General features: G+C 45.8%; 12 protein-coding genes across 12 annotated transcripts; 7 read left to right on the top strand and 5 right to left on the bottom strand.

The window, feature by feature from the left end:
- Positions 1-513: 513 nt before the first annotated feature.
- Positions 514-2,454, top strand: GPR1 (Gpr1p; the record flags this gene model as incomplete). Its single annotated transcript, XM_024859446.1, has 1 exon — positions 514-2,454. The coding sequence occupies one exon, from the start codon at positions 514-516 to the stop codon at positions 2,452-2,454; it is 1,941 nt and encodes a 646-aa protein (XP_024712418.1).
- Positions 2,455-3,004: 550 nt separating this feature from the next.
- On the top strand, positions 3,005-4,753 carry SGE1 (Sge1p; the record flags this gene model as incomplete). The annotated part of the gene is made up of 1 exon (XM_024859445.1): positions 3,005-4,753. The coding sequence occupies one exon, from the start codon at positions 3,005-3,007 to the stop codon at positions 4,751-4,753; it is 1,749 nt and encodes a 582-aa protein (XP_024712417.1).
- An 85-nt stretch (positions 4,754-4,838) lies between these two features.
- Positions 4,839-6,305, bottom strand: NUF2 (kinetochore-associated Ndc80 complex subunit; the record flags this gene model as incomplete). The annotated part of the gene is made up of 1 exon (XM_024859444.1): positions 4,839-6,305. The coding sequence occupies one exon, from the start codon at positions 6,303-6,305 to the stop codon at positions 4,839-4,841; it is 1,467 nt and encodes a 488-aa protein (XP_024712416.1).
- A 240-nt stretch (positions 6,306-6,545) lies between these two features.
- C7M61_004119 (putative monooxygenase) lies at positions 6,546-7,289 on the bottom strand (the record flags this gene model as incomplete). The annotated part of the gene is made up of 1 exon (XM_024859443.1): positions 6,546-7,289. The coding sequence occupies one exon, from the start codon at positions 7,287-7,289 to the stop codon at positions 6,546-6,548; it is 744 nt and encodes a 247-aa protein (XP_024712415.1).
- A 131-nt stretch (positions 7,290-7,420) lies between these two features.
- Positions 7,421-8,227, bottom strand: C7M61_004118 (mRNA-binding phosphate metabolism regulator; the record flags this gene model as incomplete). The annotated part of the gene is made up of 1 exon (XM_024859442.1): positions 7,421-8,227. The coding sequence occupies one exon, from the start codon at positions 8,225-8,227 to the stop codon at positions 7,421-7,423; it is 807 nt and encodes a 268-aa protein (XP_024712414.1).
- Positions 8,228-8,776: 549 nt separating this feature from the next.
- C7M61_004117 (uncharacterized protein) lies at positions 8,777-9,391 on the top strand (the record flags this gene model as incomplete). The annotated part of the gene is made up of 1 exon (XM_024859441.1): positions 8,777-9,391. The coding sequence occupies one exon, from the start codon at positions 8,777-8,779 to the stop codon at positions 9,389-9,391; it is 615 nt and encodes a 204-aa protein (XP_024712413.1).
- Positions 9,392-9,754: 363 nt separating this feature from the next.
- SNF1 (AMP-activated serine/threonine-protein kinase catalytic subunit) lies at positions 9,755-11,596 on the top strand (the record flags this gene model as incomplete). Its single annotated transcript, XM_024859440.1, has 1 exon — positions 9,755-11,596. The coding sequence occupies one exon, from the start codon at positions 9,755-9,757 to the stop codon at positions 11,594-11,596; it is 1,842 nt and encodes a 613-aa protein (XP_024712412.1).
- Positions 11,597-12,169: 573 nt separating this feature from the next.
- Positions 12,170-15,514, top strand: HST3 (NAD-dependent histone deacetylase; the record flags this gene model as incomplete). Its single annotated transcript, XM_024859439.1, has 2 exons — positions 12,170-13,543; positions 13,937-15,514. The coding sequence occupies 2 exons, from the start codon at positions 12,170-12,172 to the stop codon at positions 15,512-15,514; spliced, it is 2,952 nt and encodes a 983-aa protein (XP_024712411.1).
- A 1,804-nt stretch (positions 15,515-17,318) lies between these two features.
- Positions 17,319-19,184, top strand: SEF2 (Sef2p; the record flags this gene model as incomplete). Its single annotated transcript, XM_024859438.1, has 1 exon — positions 17,319-19,184. One exon carries the CDS (start codon positions 17,319-17,321, stop codon positions 19,182-19,184), a length of 1,866 nt encoding a protein of 621 aa, XP_024712410.1.
- A 57-nt stretch (positions 19,185-19,241) lies between these two features.
- Positions 19,242-21,914, bottom strand: C7M61_004113 (uncharacterized protein; the record flags this gene model as incomplete). Its single annotated transcript, XM_024859437.1, has 1 exon — positions 19,242-21,914. One exon carries the CDS (start codon positions 21,912-21,914, stop codon positions 19,242-19,244), a length of 2,673 nt encoding a protein of 890 aa, XP_024712409.1.
- Positions 21,915-22,581: 667 nt separating this feature from the next.
- On the top strand, positions 22,582-23,220 carry C7M61_004112 (uncharacterized protein; the record flags this gene model as incomplete). The annotated part of the gene is made up of 1 exon (XM_024859436.1): positions 22,582-23,220. One exon carries the CDS (start codon positions 22,582-22,584, stop codon positions 23,218-23,220), a length of 639 nt encoding a protein of 212 aa, XP_024712408.1.
- Positions 23,221-23,793: 573 nt separating this feature from the next.
- On the bottom strand, positions 23,794-25,083 carry C7M61_004111 (uncharacterized protein; the record flags this gene model as incomplete). The annotated part of the gene is made up of 1 exon (XM_024859435.1): positions 23,794-25,083. The coding sequence occupies one exon, from the start codon at positions 25,081-25,083 to the stop codon at positions 23,794-23,796; it is 1,290 nt and encodes a 429-aa protein (XP_024712407.1).
- Between the last annotated feature and the right edge of the window lie 169 nt (positions 25,084-25,252).

Below are 25,252 nucleotides of genomic sequence, written 5' to 3'. Positions count from 1 at the left end.
TGTGTGCATTGTTTTGGCAGCATTTGGTCAAAAACAGAAATATTCCGAATTCATCAGCTACTCAAGTCAACAACGCAATGCGTGGATTATTTCCACTTTCTCTGGCCCCTAGCCCCCCATTATCTACTGAGGTCTCTAGGGCGGGCATGGCTGCGAAATCGATGAGCCCCGTGACACTACATATAACACCCGGCCTAAGCAACCTTTTTACTTTTCAATTTACTCATTTTCGGCATTCCACACCCCGGAACGAGTCCAAATATCTCGAGCGCTCCCTTCACTTTTTTTACCCTTTTCCCCCATTCCCTGTGTAATCTGTCTTTGTCAGCTCAGTTCATAGCGCCGCGCCGCGTACATCTAGGCCCATACCAGCAGAAAAAAGAGCCATTCACACCCACTCAGTTTACCAATACACTCTTCTCCAAACCACCCACCTAGTGTCGTCAGTTTTCCCAGCCTTTCCCCAAGGGTCTCCTTGATGCTCCAGAGCCTTGCTCCACATATCCGTCCTCCATGCCTCCTCCCTGGCTATCGTGGGCTGGCGAGCTTTTAAAACGGCAAACTGACTATGGTCAGAACCAGCTGGAGCTATTTTCTGACTACCAGAACTTGGTCCAACGAGCGTTGGCCATTCTGTCCTCCCTGGTGGCCATATTTGCCTGCTTGCTAGCCATGTATTGCTTTTTGGCCATCGACCCAAAGCGCTTGGTGTTCCGCCACCAACTCATTGCATTCCTCCTACTATTCGACCTACTAAAAGCTTGTATTTTGTTACTATATCCAGCCCGTGTGCTTACCCACCCAACGGCGTACGTCAACAAACGGTTTTGCCAGGTTGTGGGCATCTTCACCGCCACAGCTATCGAAGGCGCCGACTTGGCCATCTTGTCCTTCGCTTTACATACCTTGTTGCTTATCTTCCGGCCCCAGCTTTCCGTCAAGTTGCCCGAAACGGGCCGTGTTGAAGGCGGTTTGTACAAGTATCGTTACTACGTTTACGGCCTTTCCTTCGTCATACCTTTGGTCATGGCGTCATTAGCATATATCGGCGTCGGCTACATCTCCTTCGTGTGCTGGTGCTACCTCCCGCAGCAGCCGGTCTGGTACCGGTTGGTGCTTAGCTGGGTTCCCCGCTACCTTATCATTGTCATCATCATCCTCGTCTACGGACTCATTTATTACTACGTCCTCAAGGAATTCAGAGCCTTGGGCGGCGTATTCACCACCATGCAGCATCAACACACCCGGGACTCCAACAGCAAGCCCTCCTTCTTTTCAGCCTTACAATTTTTCTACATGAAGGTTAGAGACACCATTCAAGAGAGCTTTTTCGTTCCCAGAGCAGAGCGGAACGGAAGCTCCTCAAGCTCCGACGCCTCCGCAGTCGAAGCGGTTGGCTCGCGAGCCAAAACCGTCCAGAGTCTGGACGAAACTCCTAATCAAGAAGACGAGGTCAATCACACCCATAATATCATGCACGACTCTGAGCTAGAGGCTGCTAATTTAGCTAGCTTCAGAAAGCGTCAAAAACTCATCGAGAGACAGATGAAATCAATTTTCATCTACCCTATTGCCTACGTATCGGTCTGGCTCTTCCCTTTCCTCCTACAGTGTACTCAGTTCAATCATGAGCGGGAACATGGACCAGTTTACTGGCTTAATTACTTGGGAGCATTCATGCAACCGTTCAATGGTTTCGTCGATGCTCTAGTCTTCTTTTACCGTGAAGAGCCATGGAAGTACACCATTATGAAAAACTATGAAAAGGATAATGCGTTCCGTCTCGACAATTACATGCGCCACCATAGCGGTGATCTGAACTCTCTGCCGAGAAGAAGAAGATTGAGCTCTTACAGTGCTGCCATGTCCATTGACATGCAACAGTATTCTTTGTGGAGAAGAATCCTTGCGAAATTACGTCTCCCACTCATGGGTCTCCCCACAGAAGAGAACATTGCAAAGTTTCAAAACAACTACCTCTCTTCTCGTCTTGAAGAGCAAAGATCCTCCGCCGGTCAAAATCTGGGAAGCGCTCAACCGGTTGATGCAAATGGAAACCCAGATTTCACCACGTTATTGACCAAGCATGATTTCTCCAATCTCTTGAATGGCGATATCACCGAGGGAGACTTTAGGCTGACTCTTGAAAACTACTCCCTCAATTTCTCTAAAGAAAGGAGATCGAGTTATTCACAGGGCAAGCAAGAACCCAGAACAAGCATGACTTCTCCCTCCAATAAGTCGTCTAGGTCCAGAAGGCTCTCCATGATGGATCCGCACGAGCCCATTCCTGAATCTAAAGAGTACGTTCCTCAAGAAACTAGTGCTGGCCACAGGAAAGGAACCGCCTCGTATGCGAATAGTAAGCGTCCTTCGCAAAGAAGTGAGCGTTCAAGCAGTGTGGGCGAAGACGTCGAGCTCGATTTCTTGCAATTCTTACGTGACGGGCCCTAATCGACTCACTGCTGGCGAATTTCTGAGAAACGGTTCTCCGTTACTCACTAAGTCGGAAGCCGAATCTTACGACGCTTCTTGCGCAGGCGCACTTACTTGCTGCGGTCATACTAAAGGAGAAATCGCAGCCTCACCGGTCAGCCGCTCGCTACGAGATGCTCATCTCTCGAGACGGCTCTCGGCTTTCGGTTCCTGGTGCTCAACTTCTTCCGGTTTTTTGCAAACTGCAACGGCTGAGAATCCCTTCCTTTTCATCAGATAACCGACGCTCGGTTGGCATTCCGCTAATGCACCGTAGGTGTCGGCGCAATTGTGCAGCGGCTCCTAAGCCCAGGAGTACAGACCTACGCACAGCACTCTCAAAAAATCACCCACTCAGAGCACAGCAGGTGATAACCCAGAAAAACATCTCGATGCCTGTTACGTTATTCTGATTGCAATATATATTCCGCATCTACGATCTGCCTTGTAAGCTATTTCCTGCTTCACATAATCTGCATCCCTCCATTAGCATAATTACCCAGCTAACAGACATAGCTTACGTTACAGCATGGCAAAAGCTGAAATACCTGTCGATCTCGAAACGGCCAAAAAGATCAAAAAGAAGTTCATTCAGAGTGATGCTGGTGACGGAACAAGAGCCCAGGAGCAATACATCCATGGCTATAAGCTAGCCTTTACGTTGATGAGTATTGTGGCGAGTCTTTTCATTGCAGCGCTTGACCAGACCATTGTAGCCACAATTTTAACAGAAATCAGTGAGGAGTTCGGTGGTTTCGACAAGGTTGGCTGGCTAACCTCGGGATTCCTTCTACCTACAGCCTGTTTCATGCCGCTGTACGGTAAGATCTCCATCGCCTTTGGAAGAAAATACACACTTATAGCTGGTATCATCATTTTTGAGATTGGCTCCTTGATTGCAGCTTTGGCAAACAGCATGGACATGCTCATTGGCGGCAGAGTCATCCAAGGTGTCGGTGGAGGTGCCATCCAATCCATGGTTGTTGTGGTGCTTTCAGAGTCTGTGCCCATCAACAAAAGACCACTTTCAATGGCATTGATTGGTATAACATTCTCCGTTGCTTCAGTGGCAGGCCCTTTCATTGGCGGCGCCTTTGCCTCTCATGTCACTTGGAGATGGTGCTTCTGGATCAACTTGCCCGTTGGTGGATTCGCCCTTGGAATGCTCATATTGGCGTTTCATCCACCCAGACCTAAAGGTGATTTGAAAGAAAAGCTTAAAAAGATTGACTACCTCGGAACATTCCTTTTTGCCGCTGGTCTCGTCTTATTGCTTCTTGCTCTTACATTTGGTGGCAATGAGTTCCCATGGAAGTCTGCCGCTGTCATCTGCTGCTTTGTTCTAGGCGGCATCATCACTATTATCTTCATTTACTATAACTTCAAACTCTCGAGGAACCCACTTATCCCCAAAGAAGTGGTCGTCGTGCCAAAGATCTTAATGGCTACTCTGACGGCCGTGTTTAACTTCTGCTTCTTCATGGGTATCGTCACGTACTTGGCAATCTACTTCCAAGTCATCTGGCAAGCGTCTCCATGGAGATCTGGTATCGATATGCTTCCGTTTATCATTACCGTTTCTTTAGCATCAGTGTTCAATGGTGTCTTTATGCGTTTCACACGTTACGTGAAGATCACCATGCTCATATCGGGTATCCTAGGACCTGTGGGTGTTGGACTCTTCTTGATTCTTGACACAGACACCCCTTCAAGCCAGCGTATTGGTTTGTTGATTCCAGCTGGTGTTTCAGTTGGACTTATGTTCCAGAGCTCCATGATGAGTGCTCAACTAGAAGCCCCAGGTCATGTTCCAGGTTCCATGATTTTGGTGACCATCTTTCTCAACGCTATGAAAACCGTCGGTGGTGTCATAGGTGTCGTCACATCCCAATTGATGCTCACCTCTCGTGGACAAATGTACCTTGTCGATGTTGTTGCGTCCAACCCTAGCCTTTCGCATCTTTCACCAAGGACTATCATTCAGGCGCCCGCCATGATATGGGACTTCCCTGTTTCAGCAAGAGACGATGCACTCGCTGCATTCATGAAAGCCCTCAAAGATGTGTTTTATCTTAACTTAGCATACGCAAGTCTTGCATTCATCAGTTCCCTTTTTACCACAAACAAGAAGATTCCAAGTAAGAGTCAAATTGGACACAATGATGACGATGAGGAATCCAAAGAGGATGCCGCCACGGACACTTCCAAGGAGCTAACACACGGCACATCCTCCGATGAACGCTTAGAAGAAACTCAGACAGGAGAAACAAAAAAATAACTTATAGATCGATGCGATAATTAATATTACAAATAATACATAGGATGAAAGGAAATGCGCTCATCAGCAGCGGCCGTAGAATCTATCATTGGAGACTGTTCATGTCAGACAAGTATGTCCTAATATGGGCATTAAGCTTTGCAACTGCAGCTTCGATGTTGCGCTTCTCTCGATCAAACACTCCGGTCATCTTGTTAATGTCCTCTTCCAATTCCTGAATGGTCACTCTATTCTGGTCCATTCTTCTCTCGCGTACACCTCTCTCGTCAGTAAGCCTAGCGTATTCGTCTTCAAGCTTCTGAAGCCTGTGCTCTGCTTCTGCTCGTTTTTCCGAGGCCTGCTTATTAGTGTTGAGGATCTTTTCGTCGAGATTACTTAGCTGTCTCTCCGTAAGACGAATCAGGTTTTCAATCTCTTCAATCGCAGCCTTCTCTCTGTCTCTCTGCTCAGCCTGCCTATCAAGCTCGCTACCTTCCTCTTCAAGATGACCCAAGTCGTCGACAATGTTTTGAACGATGGTAAGGATATTCTTGAGCTCGTCCTCTGCCAGTTTTATAGCTCTGATTGTCTTTGAACGATTTTGCAAAGTGTTGTCTCCCGTTCGAAGTTGCAGCTCGGCATCTTCAAGGTTACCTTTGAGGTCGTCAAGGATCGCCTGCAATTCGCTAGGATTGACCATGGTAAACTTCTTGAATTTCTCAACCCGTAATGCCTCTTCCTGAAGGAGATAGAGACGATCTTCAATTTGCTCAGCTAAGCCGTACTTCTGTTCTCTATACCTCGCATGTTCGAGCTGAAGCTGTTCTTGCGACCATTGAAGCTTCTTAAGCTCACTTTCAAGCCTGGAGTTGTAATTATTAAGCTGAGCTAGAGTAGACTTCCTTTGACCCAGTTGATCCTCATTCACTTGAGATGCAAGCTGGTCAATGTCGTTTTGGACCTGAACAATCTCGGCCTCTGACTTTCTCACCTCTTCCGAGTAATCTTCACATACTTGAGCAATTGGCTCACAGTCTTTCATCCTCTCTTCACGGAATCTGGCGAAGTTTATGACAGCACTGAGGATGCGTCGTATCCTTTGGGATTCTGGTTTTTTGAGATCCATTATATTGAAGTCATGCACTCCACACTTTTCAAGAAATGCCAAAGAGCAACGAAATAGAATAAGGAGTGGAATCAGTTGGGAAGTATCGTCCTTTTTGGCATCAAAGTCATTATTATTATTATTGTTGTTGTTGTTGTTGTCATCATCCTGTTGCATGTCGTTCAGGTTAAATTCATTATTGCGTTTTATCAAATCATGCGATAGTTGTTCGGTCGATTGCACCGAGAGACCCATAAAGATATCAACTAGCTCTTCAAATAGGGTCCTTATGTACTGGCTCGTGGGTCGTGAAATCAACTCTTCACTGGCAGTGAACTCCATTGTTTGAAGGCATATCGATAACTCTTTGAAATCTAGTAGGGGAAATGCATCCTTGTTTCTGTTGAATATGCGGGGCCCATTGAAAGTCGAACCGTCAGCACGGTTTATCATACTTATTCTGGACATCCGGAACTCATAAAGATTTGGGCCAGCACGCTGTAGATGTAAGAAGAGTGCTGAAGAGAACTTTGTTTACATCCATATCGAATGCGGCCGCGCATCTGCAGGCATGTCAGAGTGCTACTACTACACCAGTTAGTTAATTCTTCAGATTTCGCATATGAAGCTCTTTGGAATAATCTGTTTTGATTTAGTGGTCGTATAATTTGTGATGTCGTTTTAGGGATTTCATGGTCTAGAGTTGTTTTAAACTCTCTCCGCGGTCCAAATAGCACCTCTGCAAACCAACTTGATGGTCTCAGTGAGCAAGATGTATGGAACAGCCTTGTCAGCATCATGCTCCACGGCGGTATCTAAATGCTCTAATTCGTCATCACGGAACGTGCTAATGGTGCTCTTCAAGCTGGCGAGCTCTGGGGATGTCTCGATCTCCTTATTGATCTCCTCTGGTGTGAGGCCTCTGCCGGTCTCTTTATCATAAACAGGAATGTTGAATTGATTCATGAGGACCCGTAGCTGCTGGTTGTAGTGTCCTCCAATGACAGTTTCGACGGCGACAGTACAAGCCATGGCTGCTTCCTTGCTGATGAGAGCAGTACCAACACCAATGCCAATAGCTCCCACTTTCCAAAGGGGGGTTAAGAGGGAAGGTCTCACACGACGTTGATGCTGAAGCTTGTTAAATGTGTCGTGGTGGTAGATCTCCTGGTCCCACATGTGCTGCAAGACCGGCTTCAAATGTGGGTATTTCGTGGAGAGCACAGCGTATTGGCCCATGTAAATGTAATTGGCGCCTAGTTCACCAGCCTGGTCAACACGAATCACACGGTCCAAGAATGCCTTCTGAGCCTTCGATAAGGCACCGTACTTGACATTCTCTGGAATGTAGTCTTGGGCTTTAGCCTTTGCCTTCTTCTTGCTGGCTTCCAGAGCGACTCTGCTAGTGCAAAACAGGCGCAGGACGTTGACGGTGACTCTCTTTGAAAACATCGTCTAAACGTATAAAGTTTTTGCGGTTGTGTTGCTAGCAGGCTTTACCTAGGATGTATGAGCTGATTTCTCACTTTACGAGAACCGAGCTCGCTTTCGCATTTAGCTACGTACTCAAAACCACTCTCTAATTATTTCTCTACAAAGATCTCGAGCATGGAGAGGCCCACATCGAATGGTAACTCTTGAGTATCTCTGGAGTTCGTGACTGGTTTGTTTTCGTTTTTTGGGACCGTCAAGTGCTTCAATCTGCGGTTGGAGATGTCCTTGACAACCAACCAGGACACAGGGAACACACTTTTCCAACGGGAATTCTCGGCCCAGACGTCGCTACTCTTCGTGAAGTTGACCTTATCCTCCATCCGTGCCACCCCACAGAACTTCATTGAGCCGTTTACGCTGTAGAAGAGGAAGATCGAGCCGTCCTTAGTCTCCTTGTATGCCCTATCCAATCTCTTGTTTCCAAGGTCCGTAGATGTCCAAATATTATTATTAAGGGATGCATCAATGTCCTCAGCACTGAATGATTTGATGACAAAGAATCGTGAGCCAGATGGCACACTGAAGACACCACGCGTTCTATGGAAGATGTCGCCGCAGCTGGTTGATGGTTCCAGTGATTCTGGAGAAGTGGGAGGCAGCTCGTTTGTACTCGTCTGTACAAGGCTTTCCTCGGAAATGCTGCTGAGTCTTCTCCCGAAACTCAACTTCCTGGGTTCACGGACTTTAGCGGATAAAGGCACACCCGTGAAACAAGGAGACCATATGTTTGGATCACAAGAGATTTGCAAATGGGTGGTAGTGGCTGCTAGGTACGTGACTGTGTCAAGGAGATTTAGTGTCTGCCTTGTACAGTGGTAGATTCCACGTAAACTATTAGTGCCATGGTTGGGTGCCTTGAAGCCAATGATGGTAGAGTCAAAAAGTGGGCAAACCATGGTGGGAGCAAGGGGAAGAATATTGAGTAAATAGGATATGAGTTTTTGGTTTTGAAAGCTGGAAGTTGATGAAACGGGGGATGTGTGGGATTCCGTGGTTATATATGATGATCGTCACTTTTTTGCAGCCAAAAGTCGCAGGAGGCGCCAAAGACGGGGTACCCAAATCTTGTCTTTTCAATGTCGTACACCAGAACTCGCCTTGCCCGAAGATAGCTCTGTTTAATGTCTCGGATCTGTAAACTAATTGACATGTTTGGGTATGAAAAGGCATTCTCTCAGTTTCAGAGTCTGAAACGTTTCAGAAATATATAGAAGATTGTCGCACTAGGTGAAAAGTTGTAAACTCAGCTCCAGATGCGAAATTGAAGCACTTGTCAAACCATTAACTAATCCTGATCACATTGTTTGCTATAGCAGTTTCAGCTTACTAGTGGGATCAACGGAAGGAGTAATAGAATAGAGGACTGAAATTGATCGGATCTTGAGGACAAACACTGTACGCCTATCATTCCTACTACATCAATTGATACTGAAAAGATAACCACAATGGCTGAAGAAGCCCCCCGAGGCAAAAAGCCGCTGATCTATAACAAAGAGGTGGACTCTTCAAAGGTCAACTTGGAGGTGATCAAACATTGGATTGAGGAGAAGCTTAGTGAACAACTACCGGAAGACGATATTGCAGCAGGGTTCATATACGAGCTCGTGGCAGGAGAAGAACATCCTGATATACATGCCATTGAGAATCAGATGGACGATTTTCTCGGGAAACAGGAAAGCAGGACCTTCTGCAAAGCACTTTGGAAGCACCTTCTTAGTGCCCAAGAAGATAAGGATGGCATTCCGGAAGAGCTAATTGAGCAGCGCCGAAAGTTGCTCGAGGAGAAGAAAAAGGCTGCACAGGAGTCAGCAAAATACAACAAATCTGAAAGAAACAGAGGGTGGTATCAGCGAGATAGAAGAGACCGCTTCCAAAGCCGAGGTAGACAAGGAGACCAAAGAAATGATACCGATGATAGAAGGTCGAACTATAGTCGAAAAGATTCGAAGAAAACCAATTACAATAGAGGCAGTGAAGGAAAGCTGTCCAAGAGAGAGCAATACGAAGAGGACCATCATGATGCCAGAGAACGTGGGCCGAGAGAAAGAACTCTTCTATGAGGTTTTATGAGCATGACGAGACATTGCCACCATTTACGAATTCCGAATGTTCCGAGTTGATAAGTAAGACTGAAGCAGATTCTGCATCACCACTGGCGCTAACGCTATTGTCGTAGTACCAACCCTCCCCCGCAACCGGTGCGAATCGTGCTTGGCGTATGTCCACATAATTATCAATTTCATAGTGGTGAAAATTTTTTAAATTGGTCAAACGATTCAACATCACTTTCCTATTTTTCCGCCTTCCCTTTAGTACTCTGCTTTCCTTCTAACCCAAGCTGTTGGGCGTGTCCTCTACAATATACCAGACCCCTCACCCACATTCAACTACAACTGCTGTATCGCTGGTCAAATCACAACGACATGTCCGAAGAAGGTAAACTGTCCGGGCATCATCGCCACCACCATCATCACAGTCATCATGGGCACCATGGCCACGATCTGAAGCAGCAACAACAACAGCAATTTCCGCCCCAGGGCACGGCCCCTAGCTCGGCAAACAGAATCGGAAAATACCAAATCATCAAGACTTTGGGTGAAGGTTCGTTCGGTAAGGTCAAGTTGGCAGAGCACTCCACCACAGGCCAAAGAGTGGCTCTTAAAATCATCAATAGAAAGACTTTGGCCAAGTCGGATATGCAAGGTCGTGTTGAAAGAGAGATTTCATACTTGCGCTTGTTAAGACACCCTCATATCATCAAGCTTTACGATGTGATCAAGTCAAAGGACGAAATCATCATGGTTATCGAATATGCGGGTAAGGAGTTGTTCGACTACATTGTTCAGAGGGGTAGAATGCCTGAAGACGAAGCAAGAAGATTCTTCCAACAGATTATTGCAGCAGTGGAGTACTGCCATAGACACAAAATCGTTCACCGTGATTTGAAGCCCGAAAATTTGTTGTTGGACGATCACCTTAACGTGAAAATTGCAGACTTTGGTTTGTCGAACATCATGACTGATGGTAACTTTTTGAAGACAAGCTGTGGTTCTCCCAACTATGCAGCTCCTGAGGTTATCTCTGGTAAGTTGTACGCCGGTCCAGAGGTCGATGTCTGGTCGTCCGGTGTTATTTTGTACGTCATGTTGTGTGGTAGGTTGCCATTCGATGATGAGTTCATTCCAGCATTATTCAAGAAGATCAGCAATGGTGTGTACACCTTGCCCAACTACTTGTCAGAGGGCGCAAAGAAAATCTTGACAAAGATGTTGGTCGTCAACCCACTTAATCGTGTCACCATCCACGAGATCATGGAAGACCCATGGTTCAAGGAAGGCATAGAGGATTACTTGTTACCTCCAGACTTGTCCAAGACCATCCATAACAAGATTGATATCGATGAGGATGTTATTAATGCCTTGAGCGTGACGATGGGTTATGATAGAGATGAGATTTTGAACACAATCAACTCATGCAACAAACAACAATACCCACAACAGCAACAGAATGAGATACTTGACGCTTACTTGTTAATGAAAGAGAACCACTCTCTTGTTAAGGACTTGAAGAAGAACAAGACTGAACACATGGACAACTTTTTGTCTTCAAGCCCTCCTCCCTCATGGTCTTCACCACAAGGTGAAGAAGCAACCGCCACGCATAGAGCCCCTGGTGTTCTGCAATCCCTCACATATCAAACCTTGGCAACAGTTCCAGACTTATCGACTTTGCCAAACTCTACGATTGCCATTCTTCCTTCTTCATTGCCCTCGATCCATCGCGCCTCGATGATGAACGTTTCGGAGCAAGGTTCGAGCAAAATCAACCCCGTTTCTTCAAAGAAACTGAAGACAAAATGGCATTTCGGTATACGGTCCAGGTCGTATCCTTTGGACGTCATGGGTGAGATTTATAGAGCATTGAAGAACTTGGGAGCCGAGTGGGCAAAGCCAACTGAAGAAGAGTTATGGACTATTAGAGTGCGCTGGAAGTACGGGCCTTGCTTGGTCGATGAGACCGTCAAAGAAGGCGAGTCAGTCCCACCTGCTTTAATGAAGATGCAGATTCAATTGTTCCAATTGGAGCCTAATAACTATCTCGTCGACTTTAAGTTCGATGGTTGGGAGAGCACCACTACCCAGGATGGCAAACCAGCGGGTAAGCAAGATGTTGACGAAATGAGCTCCTTCTCTGCCTACCCATTCTTGCATTTGGCTACGAGATTAATCATGGAGTTGGCGGTGAACTCGACTCAGGCACAGTAAGAGGCTTGATTCGACGATGTTAGAGTAAACTATAACTTTCTTGTAATAATTGACCTAAGACCAGTAGAAACCGGTAAGACACGAGGCACGCTTTCTGCCTACATTTTTCCTGTCAAGCACGAATTTTGAGATTCGTGTATACCTGTACAGACAGTACAGGCACCGGGCATTGACTAGGTCACAAACATAAATTTGGCATCCAGAGTCTCAATGTGGTTGCCTTCAATATTACTTACTTGAGTCACTCAAATATTTTCACTTCAAAACAAACATTCACCGTCTTTTTTGTTTTTCGCTCATGTTCGCAATAAGACGTAAGTAGTTTAACGTTTTCGGCCCTTATGTAAACAACTGCGACCTTCGACGGTTCATTACTATTCCTAAAAACTCGCAATGTAGGTCAGGGCAGGGACAACTTTTTTTTTTTTGTCAGTGACCACCTCACAACAACCCACCACTTCTTCTTCCTGACACAAATAAGAAGAATAACCGGGCTAATTTAATACCACCATCCCCATTATCGGCCACCCCTGAACACCCCTTACAATCGTTTTCACCAGTTAAATCCGCATCATGAAGTCGGTCAACCTATTAGAGGGGACCTCGGCCGACGACACAGTCAGGCTTCACGAGGTGGCTAAAACCATCTACAAGGCAAGAAAATCCGTGATATTAACGGGTGCTGGAATCTCGTGCAATGCAGGCATTCCGGATTTCAGATCAGACGATGGGTTGTACAATATCGTCAAAGCAAAGTATCCCCAGAGCTTCATCAAGGGCCAGGATTTGTTTGACATCTCTCTCTTCAGAAACCAAGAGACTCTTCTGATATTTTGCACATTCATGGAGGGCCTTTATAAGCACTCTTTGGCAGCTAAAGCAACCGAGACCCATCGCTTCATCAAAACGTTGAAGGACAAGAACAAGCTCTTGCGTTGTTACACACAAAACATAGACAGCCTCGAAAAGAGAATCGACCTCAACTGTGGTATCGACCCTCAGGAATTCAATGAAATCGATAACGGCGCTGGCAAGCTGTTTCGGGAAAACTGGAAGTCTCTTGACGTCGTACAACTCCACGGCAACCTTCATAAGCTTCTGTGTACCCAGTGCTTCAAGCACTACGACTGGACTCCCGATGCCCAACAGAAACTTGAGCAAGGCGAGAACCCAGAATGCGAGAACTGCTACCTCAAGTACCAGGAGAGACTCTACTCGGGCAAACGTCTTACTGGAAGTATAGGAGTGTTGAGACCAGATATTGTCTTGTACGGTGAAAACCATCCTCAATCGGAGATGCTTACGAGAGGTCTCAACATCGACCTCGGATTCAAGAGTGACTGCCTCCTTATCATGGGCACATCACTTAAAGTAGATGGAGTCAAAAAATTGGTCAGAAGTTTGGCCAAATCAATTCACGATAGAGGTGGAAAGGTTATCTTCATTAATAAGCTGCCTTTACCAAAGCAATGGACTAGTTTGGTTGACTACGAGGTGCTCAGTGACTGCGACGATTTCGTCAGACAGCTCAAGAGAGAAATCCCAGATTTGTTCTTGACACAAGAGCAGCTCGACTCCAAGAAGCTCAAGTATTCCACAATGACACCAAAATCTATCAAGAAGGAGGTTCTTCTCGATATCAAGAAGGAAGCTATTGCCACGATGCAAAACATCAAGCAAGAGCTCAAACAGGAGAGTTCGGAACCTGAGGTCAAAAACGATGACGCCGAGCTTCTCACTCCTCCCACGACGCCAAGCAAGCAAAGGACAATAGTTCTACCGAAGACTCGTCCATCGCTCAAAAGAAAGAATTCAGGTTCTGTCAAAAGATTGCCCACACCTGCCTCAAGTTTTTGTGAGCCCATCAAAGTCGAATCTGACAGTGAGGTAGAGACAGAAGACGACACTCCGCTCCAAGATATCAGCGAGTCGAAGCTCAACTGCGGGGTCAAGAGGATAATCAAACAAGAGAGCGAGGGAAGTGCTAAGCGTTTAAAAGCCTAGTCAATGATCTAACGATAATAATAGAATTGAGAATGACCAAGCATTTTGGTTGTCTCCACTTAAAACAGTGTAGCCGTTAGTAATGCAGTCTAAGCCACACCAAGCCGTTTATTGACAGCTCAAGTCTTTTGGTATGCTGTGTTTATAACCTAGCCCCATTTGAGACATAATGCAGAGTTGGGCCCAGTCACTCATTTGTTGAGCCCCACTTTTCGCTTAGGAATTTCGGACTTTCTGGCTATACTGAACCCGTACACCTTATCTGCAATGCAACCGTTTTGCATCATTCAAGTGTGCTGGCCTGGTATTGATAAAAGAATTCCCCACAAATAATAGACATATAAACCGCTCATTCGCATGGATCTGTATTCTAACGTTCTTGAGAACATGCTTGTTGCGGAGCAAACAAAAGCAGCAGACGATATGGTGGCTCAATCGGGTCTACTAGATACTGAGACAGCCTTACAGAAGGAGCCTGAGAAGGCCGAAGGTGCTGCTAAAAAGGTAGCCGAAGAGCATTCCAAAGCAGTCGAATCCCCAATTTCTAGCTACTGGTATTTGGATGACGATACTACAAGAGCTAACCAGCAATTCTCGGATCGTATAATGGAAAAGTTGCTCTCTGTCATGATAGTCGATGAAGTCGATGGTCAGCAGAAGCTACTGCCAATGAGAACAGCGATGCAGAAGGAACGTCCGCCTTTCTCGATGAGTGTCATGAACACGAATAGCACTCAATTGGCGCAAAAGGCGTCCCCAATGTTCGAGGGGTTTGATGCTATCTTTATGTGCTTCTCCTGGCACAATCCGTACTATACTGTGGGGATACTCTTATTGATAACTCATGCCATTCTTAGGCCGCAATTGTTTGCACTGTTTCTTCCTGCCTTCATCTTGGTCAGATACATGTTTCCCAGTTATCTCAGGTTGTACCCAAGCGACAATACATTCGTGGATGGTAGGTATCTAAAGAGGAATCCATTCCCACACACTGGCAAGGCTCTTGGCAAATTTAAGTCCCCTAAGCCCGCCCCCATGTATTCCAAAGAGTACTTGATGAACTTTACAGATATGCAGAATCATATTGTCCCTTACATTCGTCTCCACGATTCATTAATAGAATGGGGTCAGCATTACTTTTTGTTTGAGGACCAAAAGTTGAGCACAATTGTGTTTTTAATCTTGCTTTTCTTGATTGGCTTCAACCTCTACATCTTGCCAATAGTCACTCCATTGATACTACGAGTGGTGTCTATTCAAGCAATCCTCATAGCATTGACATGGGCAGTCTTCATAAGTTCTCATCCTGTGGTCAACAATAAGATTCTAGATCTACTCGAGACCGAGGAGGCCAGACTCGCAAGATTAGACCGCACTGATAAAGCGGAAAAGTATTTGATGACTTATATCAGCGATGCTCCAGAAGACGAACTCAAATGTGAACTAGAGATATTCGAATTACAACAGTACAATTTGACTGCAAAAGCTTGGAAACCTGTTGGCTATACAAAAGACTTTTACTCGCTCAACCATCCAGATAGAATACTCAAGAGTGAAGAAAACGATGGAAGTGAGAATGATCTGTTCGATGCTCCGTTTAACGAGCATGCGGAGCCTCGAGTCGTACTGGTTGCAACTCTTTCGGAAATCAGGGCCCCCCTTGGTTGGAAATTTGTCGATAGCAGGTGGTCGATTGACCTCGATCCCCACCTGTGGGTCGTGGACAACTGTATCATGGACCTTGTGAGCGTAGACGACGAGGAGAAGTGGGTATATGACGCGGTAGTGAAGGAAGATGAACCTGCCGGCAACATTTACAGAAGACGTCGCTGGTATAGGTACAGCCAGAGGCAAGCTATCAACAAGAAGGGCAAGGAGAAGGCTGAGACCGAGCAGCAGGATCTGCACGAGTGATCGTTCACATGAAGTCAAACAACAGAGGGCTGTTACTCTCTTGTCTCTTTTGTTCGAGGAGCGAAGAGAGATTGGACTTCTTCTTTTTCTTCTTCTTGGGCACGCCTGTGCTCTGGTTTTGTGGGGTCACTTCACGGCGCTTGGCGTTGATGAGGCAATCGCTCACTCTCACATGAGAGCACACCAAGCATGTGGTACGAAGTTCTCTCGACCTGCCAGATTTGCCCTTGGTATACTTTATCCTCGTGGAAGAGGTGAGACCCGGTAGTAGGAAGGTGCCGCAGTTGTCGCAATGAGATCGTATAGTGGGGACGTTGATTTCCGCCTTTGCTATGGCGATGTCTGCATCAACAGCGTGGCAAGCCAGGATTGGATTGAGGCATTTATAGTGCGCTAGATTATAGAGGTGCACTAGCTTGGCGTCGTCTAGGTCCATGATGGAGTAGCGATGAGTTGTGCGCATGAAGGATGCGTCGCACAGTGTTAGCATCAACAGAGGGGATCTCCGGGTGGCCATCACAATTTGAACAGCCTTTTGATATTTTTGCAAGAAGTGACGAATAACATAATTTAGCATTTGTTTGTTTCGGTGACTGTCTCAAAATTTGTAGAATTTGAAAATTTTAGGCTTCCATCGTGTGGCTGCAACACATTTCCACGTCAATGTACGAGGCTTGCGGCTCCGTCTACAGTAGACTTTTAACTTAAGGAGAGAACTCAAAGAAGCGCTTATTTCCTTCAAGGTGCGTGGCCAGATACGGAATTGCAACAACTACAATCAAGGGCAAACGAGAAGAAAAGAAAAATAGGAGGGGTTTGCCAGTTTCGACGAACAACCCATTGTCGTCCCTTAGCTTGTCTCGTCTAAGACCAAACCACCCTGCCACAAAGAAACTACCAAGGTAAGGCCCCGCTCATAACCAACCAACCAATCCTTCTCGAGAAATCCCCCCCTCGTTCCCGCTCGGTGACAGGTCGACAAATAAAAACAAATTCCGCCCGCATCCCCCCGCCATCTGCTGATACGAGTTCGCAGCCAATGGACTAGCGCGGGAGTAAGCGAGCGCACTCCGATCTCGCTGTTGGTAAGGTCGCGAGAATCCAGGAACTGACTGAGTCCGTGCCCGGAGGTGAAAGCATTGGTTGACGGAGAGCAAGCATCAGCCACCACAGTGGCGCCAGAACGGGGCGAGCGGAAGCGACGTAGATTTTGCAGAAGAAAAAAAAAAAAGTAGAAAAAGGATAAAAGTTGGAATGAAGATTCTAAGATAGAGAATTTCAAATGGTCGTCTTCTTGCCCACAGTAGACGGTCCAAGTGCAATGGGGCCCTGGTGATGAGGTAGGAGACTGGCAACGGCGGAGACGCACCGCAGCCTAACCTCGAGTAACCACCGACCCCCTGGAACAAACACCAAAGCGCAAAAGACATGCCAAAAAAGTGTTTGGACAAATTTCTATTTTCTTCATCTCCGGCGAAAAACTAGCCCATCTGTAGTATTTCCCGTCTGGTTCCACCTCGGTGGGGTGGTCTAAACCGAACTCCGGGCGCGGCAGCCAATGGCTTTCTTAGAATTATTCATCTCGCGACAGGCCGATAAGCGGGCTGGGGTTTGCACCCGATCCAACGGGTCAGGTGCAGGTGGGCCCTGAAGCACGAGTGAGGTGAGAGGCATAGTAAGGTGCATTCAGGGCTGTCAATACTCATTTGCTTTTAAGCGTCTTCGTCTGCTCATCTTGCAGTTTTCTCCCCTTACTACTTTTGCAATGGTTTCCATCGTGATGCACCGCAGACGCTCCCTCGCCATGCCCTCCAAGTCGCTTCTGGGCTCTAGGATCCTAAAGCTGTGTCTGGTTTGTCGACAAAACAAGACCAAATGTGACGCCGCCGCCACAAGACCACACCCTTGCACGTACTGCTCGAAGAAAAACCTCGTCTGCGTCTTTGACGTGACGAAACCTTCACAGCGGTCTTACGACCTTACCGAGAAGTTGGTGGCCGAGGTGCTGGAGTTGCACCTGAAGCTCGATCACATTGTCGAGAGCAAAAACCGCTTGGTTCGCCAGATCTTGAAGAAAGCACCCTCCACTCCTGCCACGCCGCTGGACATGATGGGCGTGCTCGTTTCCTCGGACTCAGAGTCAGACACTAACGAACCCACCGGTCCAGCATACATCGACCCTATCCCAACCTTGAGTCTTGCCGACTCCTTCGCCATCCATTCCAACCTGGCTGTAGAGCCATGGACCATCTCATACGACAGGGCTTTGTTCCTTCTCCAGAACTTCAAGGACAACTTCCTCCCGTACTTGCCTGTGTTGCCAGAGCTGTTCTTCGAGAACCCCAACTTGCATGAAATTCACAAGCAAAGCGACCTCTTGTTCTGGTCCATAATGGTCACTTCGCTTCTCAACCAGAACCTGCCCGGTGAGTACCAAACGCTAGCTCGCCACGTGCAAAACTTGGTTGTGGTGAGTTGCTGGTTCAACACACCCCGTTCCTTGTACTGCTTGGTGACTTTGCTCATCCTTACCACCTGGCCTCTTCCGGACGACCGCTCGCCCAAGGTTCAAAGCAACATCTCCGTGAAGTACATCTCCCTCATGAAGAGCTTGTCGCTTCAGTTCGGTCTTCATAAGTTGGACTTCATCAGCGAGTTCAGCAAGAAGACCGACTTGCAAGTCGCTCAGAAGCCCGATGTCAACGACAAGATGCGTGAAAGAATCTACAAATTCGTCAACATCAACTCCAACTACTGGCTAGTTTTCCTTGGCTTGTCCAACTCTAATTACAACGGTTTCCACCAAGACTACATCATCAACAAGTCGGCCAATATCGACATTTTCAACAAAGATGCCTTTGAATCGACTGACAACTTCATCAACTCGCTTCTCAAGATCTCCTTGATTCAACTGAAGATGAACGAGAGCATGAACGACGTCGTCGAGAGCTCAAACAAGATGAGCAAGCTCATTCACTTGAATATGTTCGAGCAAATCCTCAGTGATTTCAGCAAGAAGAACTCCACGCCATTGGTGAAAGACGACTTGATTGACATGTCTTTGGAGTTCTCTAAGTTGCAATTATACATTTATTACTTCTCGCAGGTTGATATCAGCCTCGACGAGTATAAGAATGTGATTTACCGTGCTGTCAACTGTTGCTCTGCCATTCTTGATTTGTTCACCAGATCATTTGGCACTGTGGAGAATTTCAATCAGGTCCCAATGCACTACCGCTTCGGTATTGAGTTGGCTTCCCTTGTTCTCTTAGATATCCATTCCAGTCCGCTTTTGCGTCTGCTTGATGATTACACATTTGTCAAGCTGAAGTTTCTTCAAGCATACTCATTCTTGTCCAAGTGCAATGGTGATGGAATGACTTCTACAAACAGACTTCTAAAGATCATTCACAAGTTTGAAGAATGTGACAAAAGAAAACTACTTGCTTTGAGAAGCAAAGAGAAGTCATTCTTCTTGATTAACAAGATGAGTAATTATCTTATCTCGGGCTTGCATTACGAACTTATCTGGCACGTCTACCAGACTGAGAGGTATGATTGTGACGATATCGCCCAGATTGACTGGAGCTTGTTTGGCTTAAACCCAAAATCCCCGCAGCATCAAGGAATCATAAACTATGTTTGTGATTCTTCTTCTATCTTTGCATGATTCCTTTCTAATTTACATTTTGACTAATATATACTTGCATCTAATATACCCGTTTAATCAGTCAAGCCATTTTGTAGTAAGCTTCTTCGATCTCACCATTGGTTTTGTCGCGATATATGCCGCGTACAACACACCAATGGTAGCTATCAATTTGTGCTTATCGAACCCTGACTTGAGAATATCGTAAGACAGGGAAGGTTGTACGACAGTACAGAACTCCGTATTTGTATCAACGTAGCATACAACGCTCGTCAGTTCCATCTCTGTCGGTTGGATCAACACCGATCCTATTCCCTGCGATGTCTTGAAGTTTCCGTTCTTGTTCAACACTTGCAAGTCTGGCTTTCCGACCAAGGGTTCGTAAGGCATCATCTTGAACTCCTTTGAATCCTCTTGTGTCAATGCACGGTCGTCCACTCTTCTTGAGTTGAAAACGAACTTTGGAATCTCTACCAAGCTTCCTGTCTCGGTGAGTATGACAATCGATTTGACAGTGATACCAAACCTCGTTCTTGTTGAGGCAAGCATCTCGATTTTCTCGGGGAAAAGGAAAGTTTTGCTCAGAACATTGTGAATTCCGGTGTCAAACTCTGTAAAAGCAGACTTTCTGCCTCCTCTAGCATTTTCAGCGGTCGAGAACAAATCCAAGACTGAAACATGTTGTTGATAACCATCTCTCTTCACATAAGAATATATCACCCAATTATCATTCTGCACTAGCTTGAGGGTGGAAGCATCGATGGATTGATCTTCATGCTTTTGAAGATGAAGAACAGCACCCGTTATTCCATCTAACAAATGCACAGTAACTTGCGAAGCTTTGTTCTGAGTAACCACTGTAACAAGATTTGGATTGAGGTATTTGTACAACACCGCTCTGTTCGCTGTTGCGATGCCTGAAGCTGGCAGTAAAATATCCTGGTTTTTAGAAGATGCCAAAATAGTCTCATCTTGCAATGAATACGTCCAAGTTGCGACAATCTTGTCATCAACGATCTTGAAAGCATTCAATTCACGTGCACCCTGCTCAAGATAAAACTGGTTAGGAGAAATATCCTTCCCAGGCTCAGTGGGAATGATTGTAGAGCCTGACTTTATAACAAACGTGTATGGTTCAAATCCCTCTTCCAAAAACTCCTCCGAAAGATCCACAGACAACTTGATTAACTTCTCCGCTTTAGCAGGAAGGACCTCCAATTTCTCAACGGCTCCGCTTCTGGCACTCACTTTTATCAATTGCGACGGAGACAACAAGTAGACTGCATCATTGATAGATTCTAAACCAATCAAATTGTCACCTATCTTCAAGGTGGTCTGCCATGCGATTTGAGCTGATTGACTGTTCCTGGCTGTGAGGACCTTTGTACGGTCGTCAAAAGTAATAAGAAGCTTTTGAAAGCCATACGTATCTTCCTTAGCTGTTGCAGTGTCGAGGTTACCCTTCAACACATTGAAGAAGACCTTGCCAAGTTGTGCTAAATGATGCTTCATCTTCGCAAGCATTCTCAAACTTGGGCTATCTCTATGAGACTCTTCCGCCAAGTAATGAGACTTTTCGATCTGGGAAATTGACCTTGGGCTATCGATTAAAATGGACTTAGATCTTGGCAAATTCTCTTTGAGTGGATAGGTGTGCGTCTGCAAGTCATCAGTCGAAGCCAGAGCCCAAAACACGTTGACTTCATCGGAAGAATGGGACACAATAGCCAACCTATCGGATTGAGGAGACAAAAAGACATTGATGTCATCGTGCTCAGAAGCAGACACCCTTTCGTAACTTATAATGTCATTGACTTCAAGGGTTGAGACAAATTTGGTGAAATCATGGATTTCGAAACCATTAGGAACTTGAGCGACGACAAAGACCTTGCCAACATCAAGCACCGGAGTTATTTTGATGGCATGACGAGCCGCATGCTGAGTTACCCGCTTGAGTTCCTTACCCTCGCTTATCTCATATAGAGTGAATCTTTCGGATTCAAACTCTCCCACGACATTTCTCGAGAGAATCTTTGGGTTCTCGAGGGAAGCTTTAATCGTTTTAGATGTTAATGAATCGGTTTCAGCCTCTGGTGCATCGAACTTGAGAACCTCACTTTTCGTGAGAGCCACTCCAAAGTCGAGGTCAATAATGTCGGAGTTGGGTTTCACATCAGTGCTGATAACCTCGCCCAGCTTATTCAAGCAAAGCACATTCAGGCCTAACGAGACATACACCAATCCATCAATTGTGGCAGTCTTGAAGGAAGAAACATCGAACTTCCCAATTTCCTTCTTAAACTCACTATTCCAGGCAGTCAAAATACCTCTAGAGTCGAGAACAAGAACACCATAGTTGAAAAATTGACCAAAGTGTAAGGGGGGTGAATCAAGCTTCACTTTTTCAAGGAAAATCCCTGAGTACTTCTCGTACACGTAAAATGTGGAAGATGCTGTGGAGTATGTCACCAAGACAAAGTCTAGCAATGCATAAGAATCGGAACCCGTAGTCTTCAAATCAATTGAGCTCAAAACTGATTGCTTGCTCAAGTCAATGGTGACTAACTCAGAGCTCTCTGAAATGCCAATGCCAGTGGTTCCCGAAAGAGCTTTGAATTGGCTTAAGGAGCCGTAATGATTGATCTGCCATGTTTGTTCTGTCGACTCACTGTTGAAGACGTTGCCAAATAGAAGAAAAAGGCCGAAGAAGAGCAAGGAAGTGGCCACATTTAATGGAACGCCGCTCTTCATTATCGGTCTAGTTGGTATATGGCTAGATTGTAACTGCAAACTATGGACATCAGAATGTGCAGTACGGACCTACAAGTGACACCGAAGAGAAGAGTAGAAGTTGCACAGTGGGACTAGGATTCACAAAATCTACTAAATGATTAAGGTAGCTGATGAAATTTATCTCGATGTTGTTGGAAATTGGGTGCCTACTTATGCAACATCATTGCTTCACCACACTGAACTTGTGCCTTAGAGAACCCTAAGGTAATATTTGTAGGAGGTGTAAAGGGCGGGTTTCAAATCCACTGTCACCGGCTTTTTTTTAAAAAAAAAAAAATTCACATTTCAATTTTGGTTGTATTGTGGTAGTTCGCAGAATTCCACTTGAGGTGTTTTTGGGTTCTTATCGCTACGCATAGGAAATACTTGCGAATGACTACCCAAAGACTTTCTACAGCTAAAGCACATGCAAAAATGTAAGGCTGAAAAAAACATTGACACCTGTTCTCTGCATAATCAGAAAAAAGAACACGAGGTTTTAATGCACTGTAGGAATCGGCATAGCCGGTGGCACTCTTTATGAAGGCATCTTTTGCCACCAATGCACATGCGGCTAGTCATGAAATAGTTATTTAAGATCGATGAGCCCCCCAATCATTTAGATGTCCGTCCCAGCCTCTTTCAAATGCCTTTCGAGTGTAGTGCCAAATACGACAATCAAACAATTTTTGAGTACTCAAGCGAAGGTCTGGACAGTGGGAAACGTGGTGACGAGAATCTGTTAGACTCGTGGGGCAAGTACCATGAGCACACCCACGATTATGCTGATACCATGAAAAATGCCGCTTCAAAGAAAAGGGCAGCTAGCTTGAAGAATTTTGAGCGTCAGCAAATCACACCTGATAACTCCGATAATGAGAAGAACGAGGTACGCATCGAGTCGGGCAGGCCCCCAAAGTTGAGGCACATTGAGACTGCAGAAATTTTGGATGAGTACTCGAATGATTCCGAGAGCGATTCTGAAGGCTACATTGAGGTCTTAGACGATGACGAAGAAAGCTTGTCAGATGCTACTGCTGAGACCGATATGGATGTGCAATCTGTCGTCAGCGTTGAATCGAAATCAAAAACAATTGTACACAATGATACTAAGACGGAATCGAGTGCCCCCACTGCCGTGAGTGTCGATGTTGGTGCAATGGCTGCGATGGTTGGCGGTTTCCTCTGCGCTACTGTGTATCTTTGGAGAGGTAACAAGCAAAAAGCCAAGGAATCCATGGCTCTCTTCACCCGCGGATTCAATACTGTCTGTGACAGTAGATAATTACATTTTTGGGAAAATTTCATTTCTTTTGATCCCAAGTCTTGATTTGTTGCCGTTGCAAGACTGGGATGGGCTCTGCAGAAGCTGTATGTCCTGCACCAGCATGTCATCGTTGTGTACTAAATATCCTGCGAGCAAAATCTTTCTAACTACACCTTAATATACTTATTTACATCAGATTAATGTAGACACGCACAACTTAAGTTGGACGGACGGTGTTTTCATACACCACACTGCTCGGTGCCGTTTCGATGTGTCTATGTGCGCAAATCGAGGGAATACTAATGATGTCGTAATGGGGGTGTAAGACGAGCATTCAAAGGTTGGAAGTACTGTCGTTTTGACAATATGACTGCCTTCTAGCTTTTCTAACATTCTCCCCCTTTCTTTCGTTTGGGTTCGTGAAAGCAAGCCAGTCAATTCCCTTCGAGGCCGCTGTTTCCGTTTTGGAGACATGTTGAGAAGGCGAATGGCTGGCTCTGCTGAGCCCAAATCGAGAGTTAGGGTTGACAACTATCATCACCAGCCGGGCTCAGTGCTTTTTTTTGACATTGATCCTCATCACTTTGGTATTCACATCTGCAGCAATTGCTCAGCGATAACCTCCTCTTCCGTTCTTCTAGTATCCTCGGGCTTTCCACCGCCCTGCTTCCAAAGCCAAAGGGCTTCAATAGCGTAATTCCTTGTTGAGAGGTTTCTGTTCTTTTTCTCGTCAGCAGCCTCTGTAAGCGTCTCAATAAGACGAAGTTGATCTATCAAATCCCACATCATTAGCTCAAACTCCTTCATCAACGTCAGGATCTCCTCTGTCATAGGATTACTTTCGTCATCTTGAAGGGGCAAGATGTTGTATTTGTGGAGCCCTAGCTTGTGCAAAATACGTCCAATGGTCTGAAATGCAATACTTCTCTGTGTTGGCACAGTTGAGCGAGACAAATGTCCCAATTCAGGTAGCGTGTACCCTGCCATATGAGGATCAGCAGAATGGTGATGGAGACCAAGATAATGAGGTATGTCCTCGGCATCATTGGCATCCAACTCAATCAAATTACCTTTGAAATCGAAACGCATGTCAGTGAGGGCTTCGTAGGTTGTCTTTCGCTTCTGTGGCTCTTGGGGCTTCATCCACGCGAGCTTACTGGTTTCCTTAGGAAGATCAGGATAGTACTTCTCGTGAAGCTTATCAAGAAATTCAGGATCATTGATGTCCATGTCAGGATCCTCGTTTGCAATCTTGGGCTTTGGAAAGTGCACTTCGACCTCTGGTACTTCCTCTTCTGGAGCAATTTGGTAGCCCTCCGGGGCAATCTCGTCATCACCCTCAATCTCCTTCTGCTCTTCATCAGACTCGACACTTTCCATTATTTGGTGTTCCACAGGTTTGTCATCAAACTTCACGGACTTGATACCCAACGCCTTATTGACCTCATCTGTATCGAGATGGGGGAGATTCACACCATCACGACCTCCACCAATCCAACCATCGTGGCCTTCAGCGTGCACATGTTCACGCTCCTTCTTAGCTGATCTCTTTTTCAACCCCTCCAATAGTTTTGGATCAAGGCCTTGCAAGAGTTCGTCTCTCTCACTGATGAATTGATCTGGGGACAACAGCATGATCTTCTTGAGATTCTCTTCGTGTATACGCTGGGCTTCACTTATGGGCTCAGATGGAGGAGCCTGAGGAGGCGTCTCGGTCTTGGGTTCACTCTTTGGAGCTTCTTTCTTCTTGAATTTTGATTGTCTTTTGGGTACAGAGGGTTTCTGCAATTCGGGGTAACCATGTTTCTGTGAATGCTCTGTAAGTTCAGGAACGGTCGGTTCGACCGTATCGTGTTCCACGATGTCCCCAAGAAAACTCATGGTAGTCTTGACTGAGTGATGAGATCTGCATGGTGTGGATAAGCGACACTTCTGTGTTTTGAACAAGAAATGTCCAGGTTATCATATGATTTGGGTTTTGATAGTTTAAGCAGTTGAAGAGCCGAAATAAAACAGCTTGGTTTTTTAAATCTCGTGCAATTGGGAATTG

The sequence above is a fragment of the Candidozyma pseudohaemuli genome, assembly GCF_003013735.1.
Source record: "Candidozyma pseudohaemuli strain B12108 chromosome Unknown scaffold00012, whole genome shotgun sequence".
Taxonomy (NCBI): Eukaryota; Fungi; Ascomycota; class Pichiomycetes; order Serinales; family Metschnikowiaceae; genus Candidozyma; species Candidozyma pseudohaemuli.
Note: the sequence above shows the minus strand (reverse complement) of the source record. Positions and strands in the feature narration are given on the sequence as shown.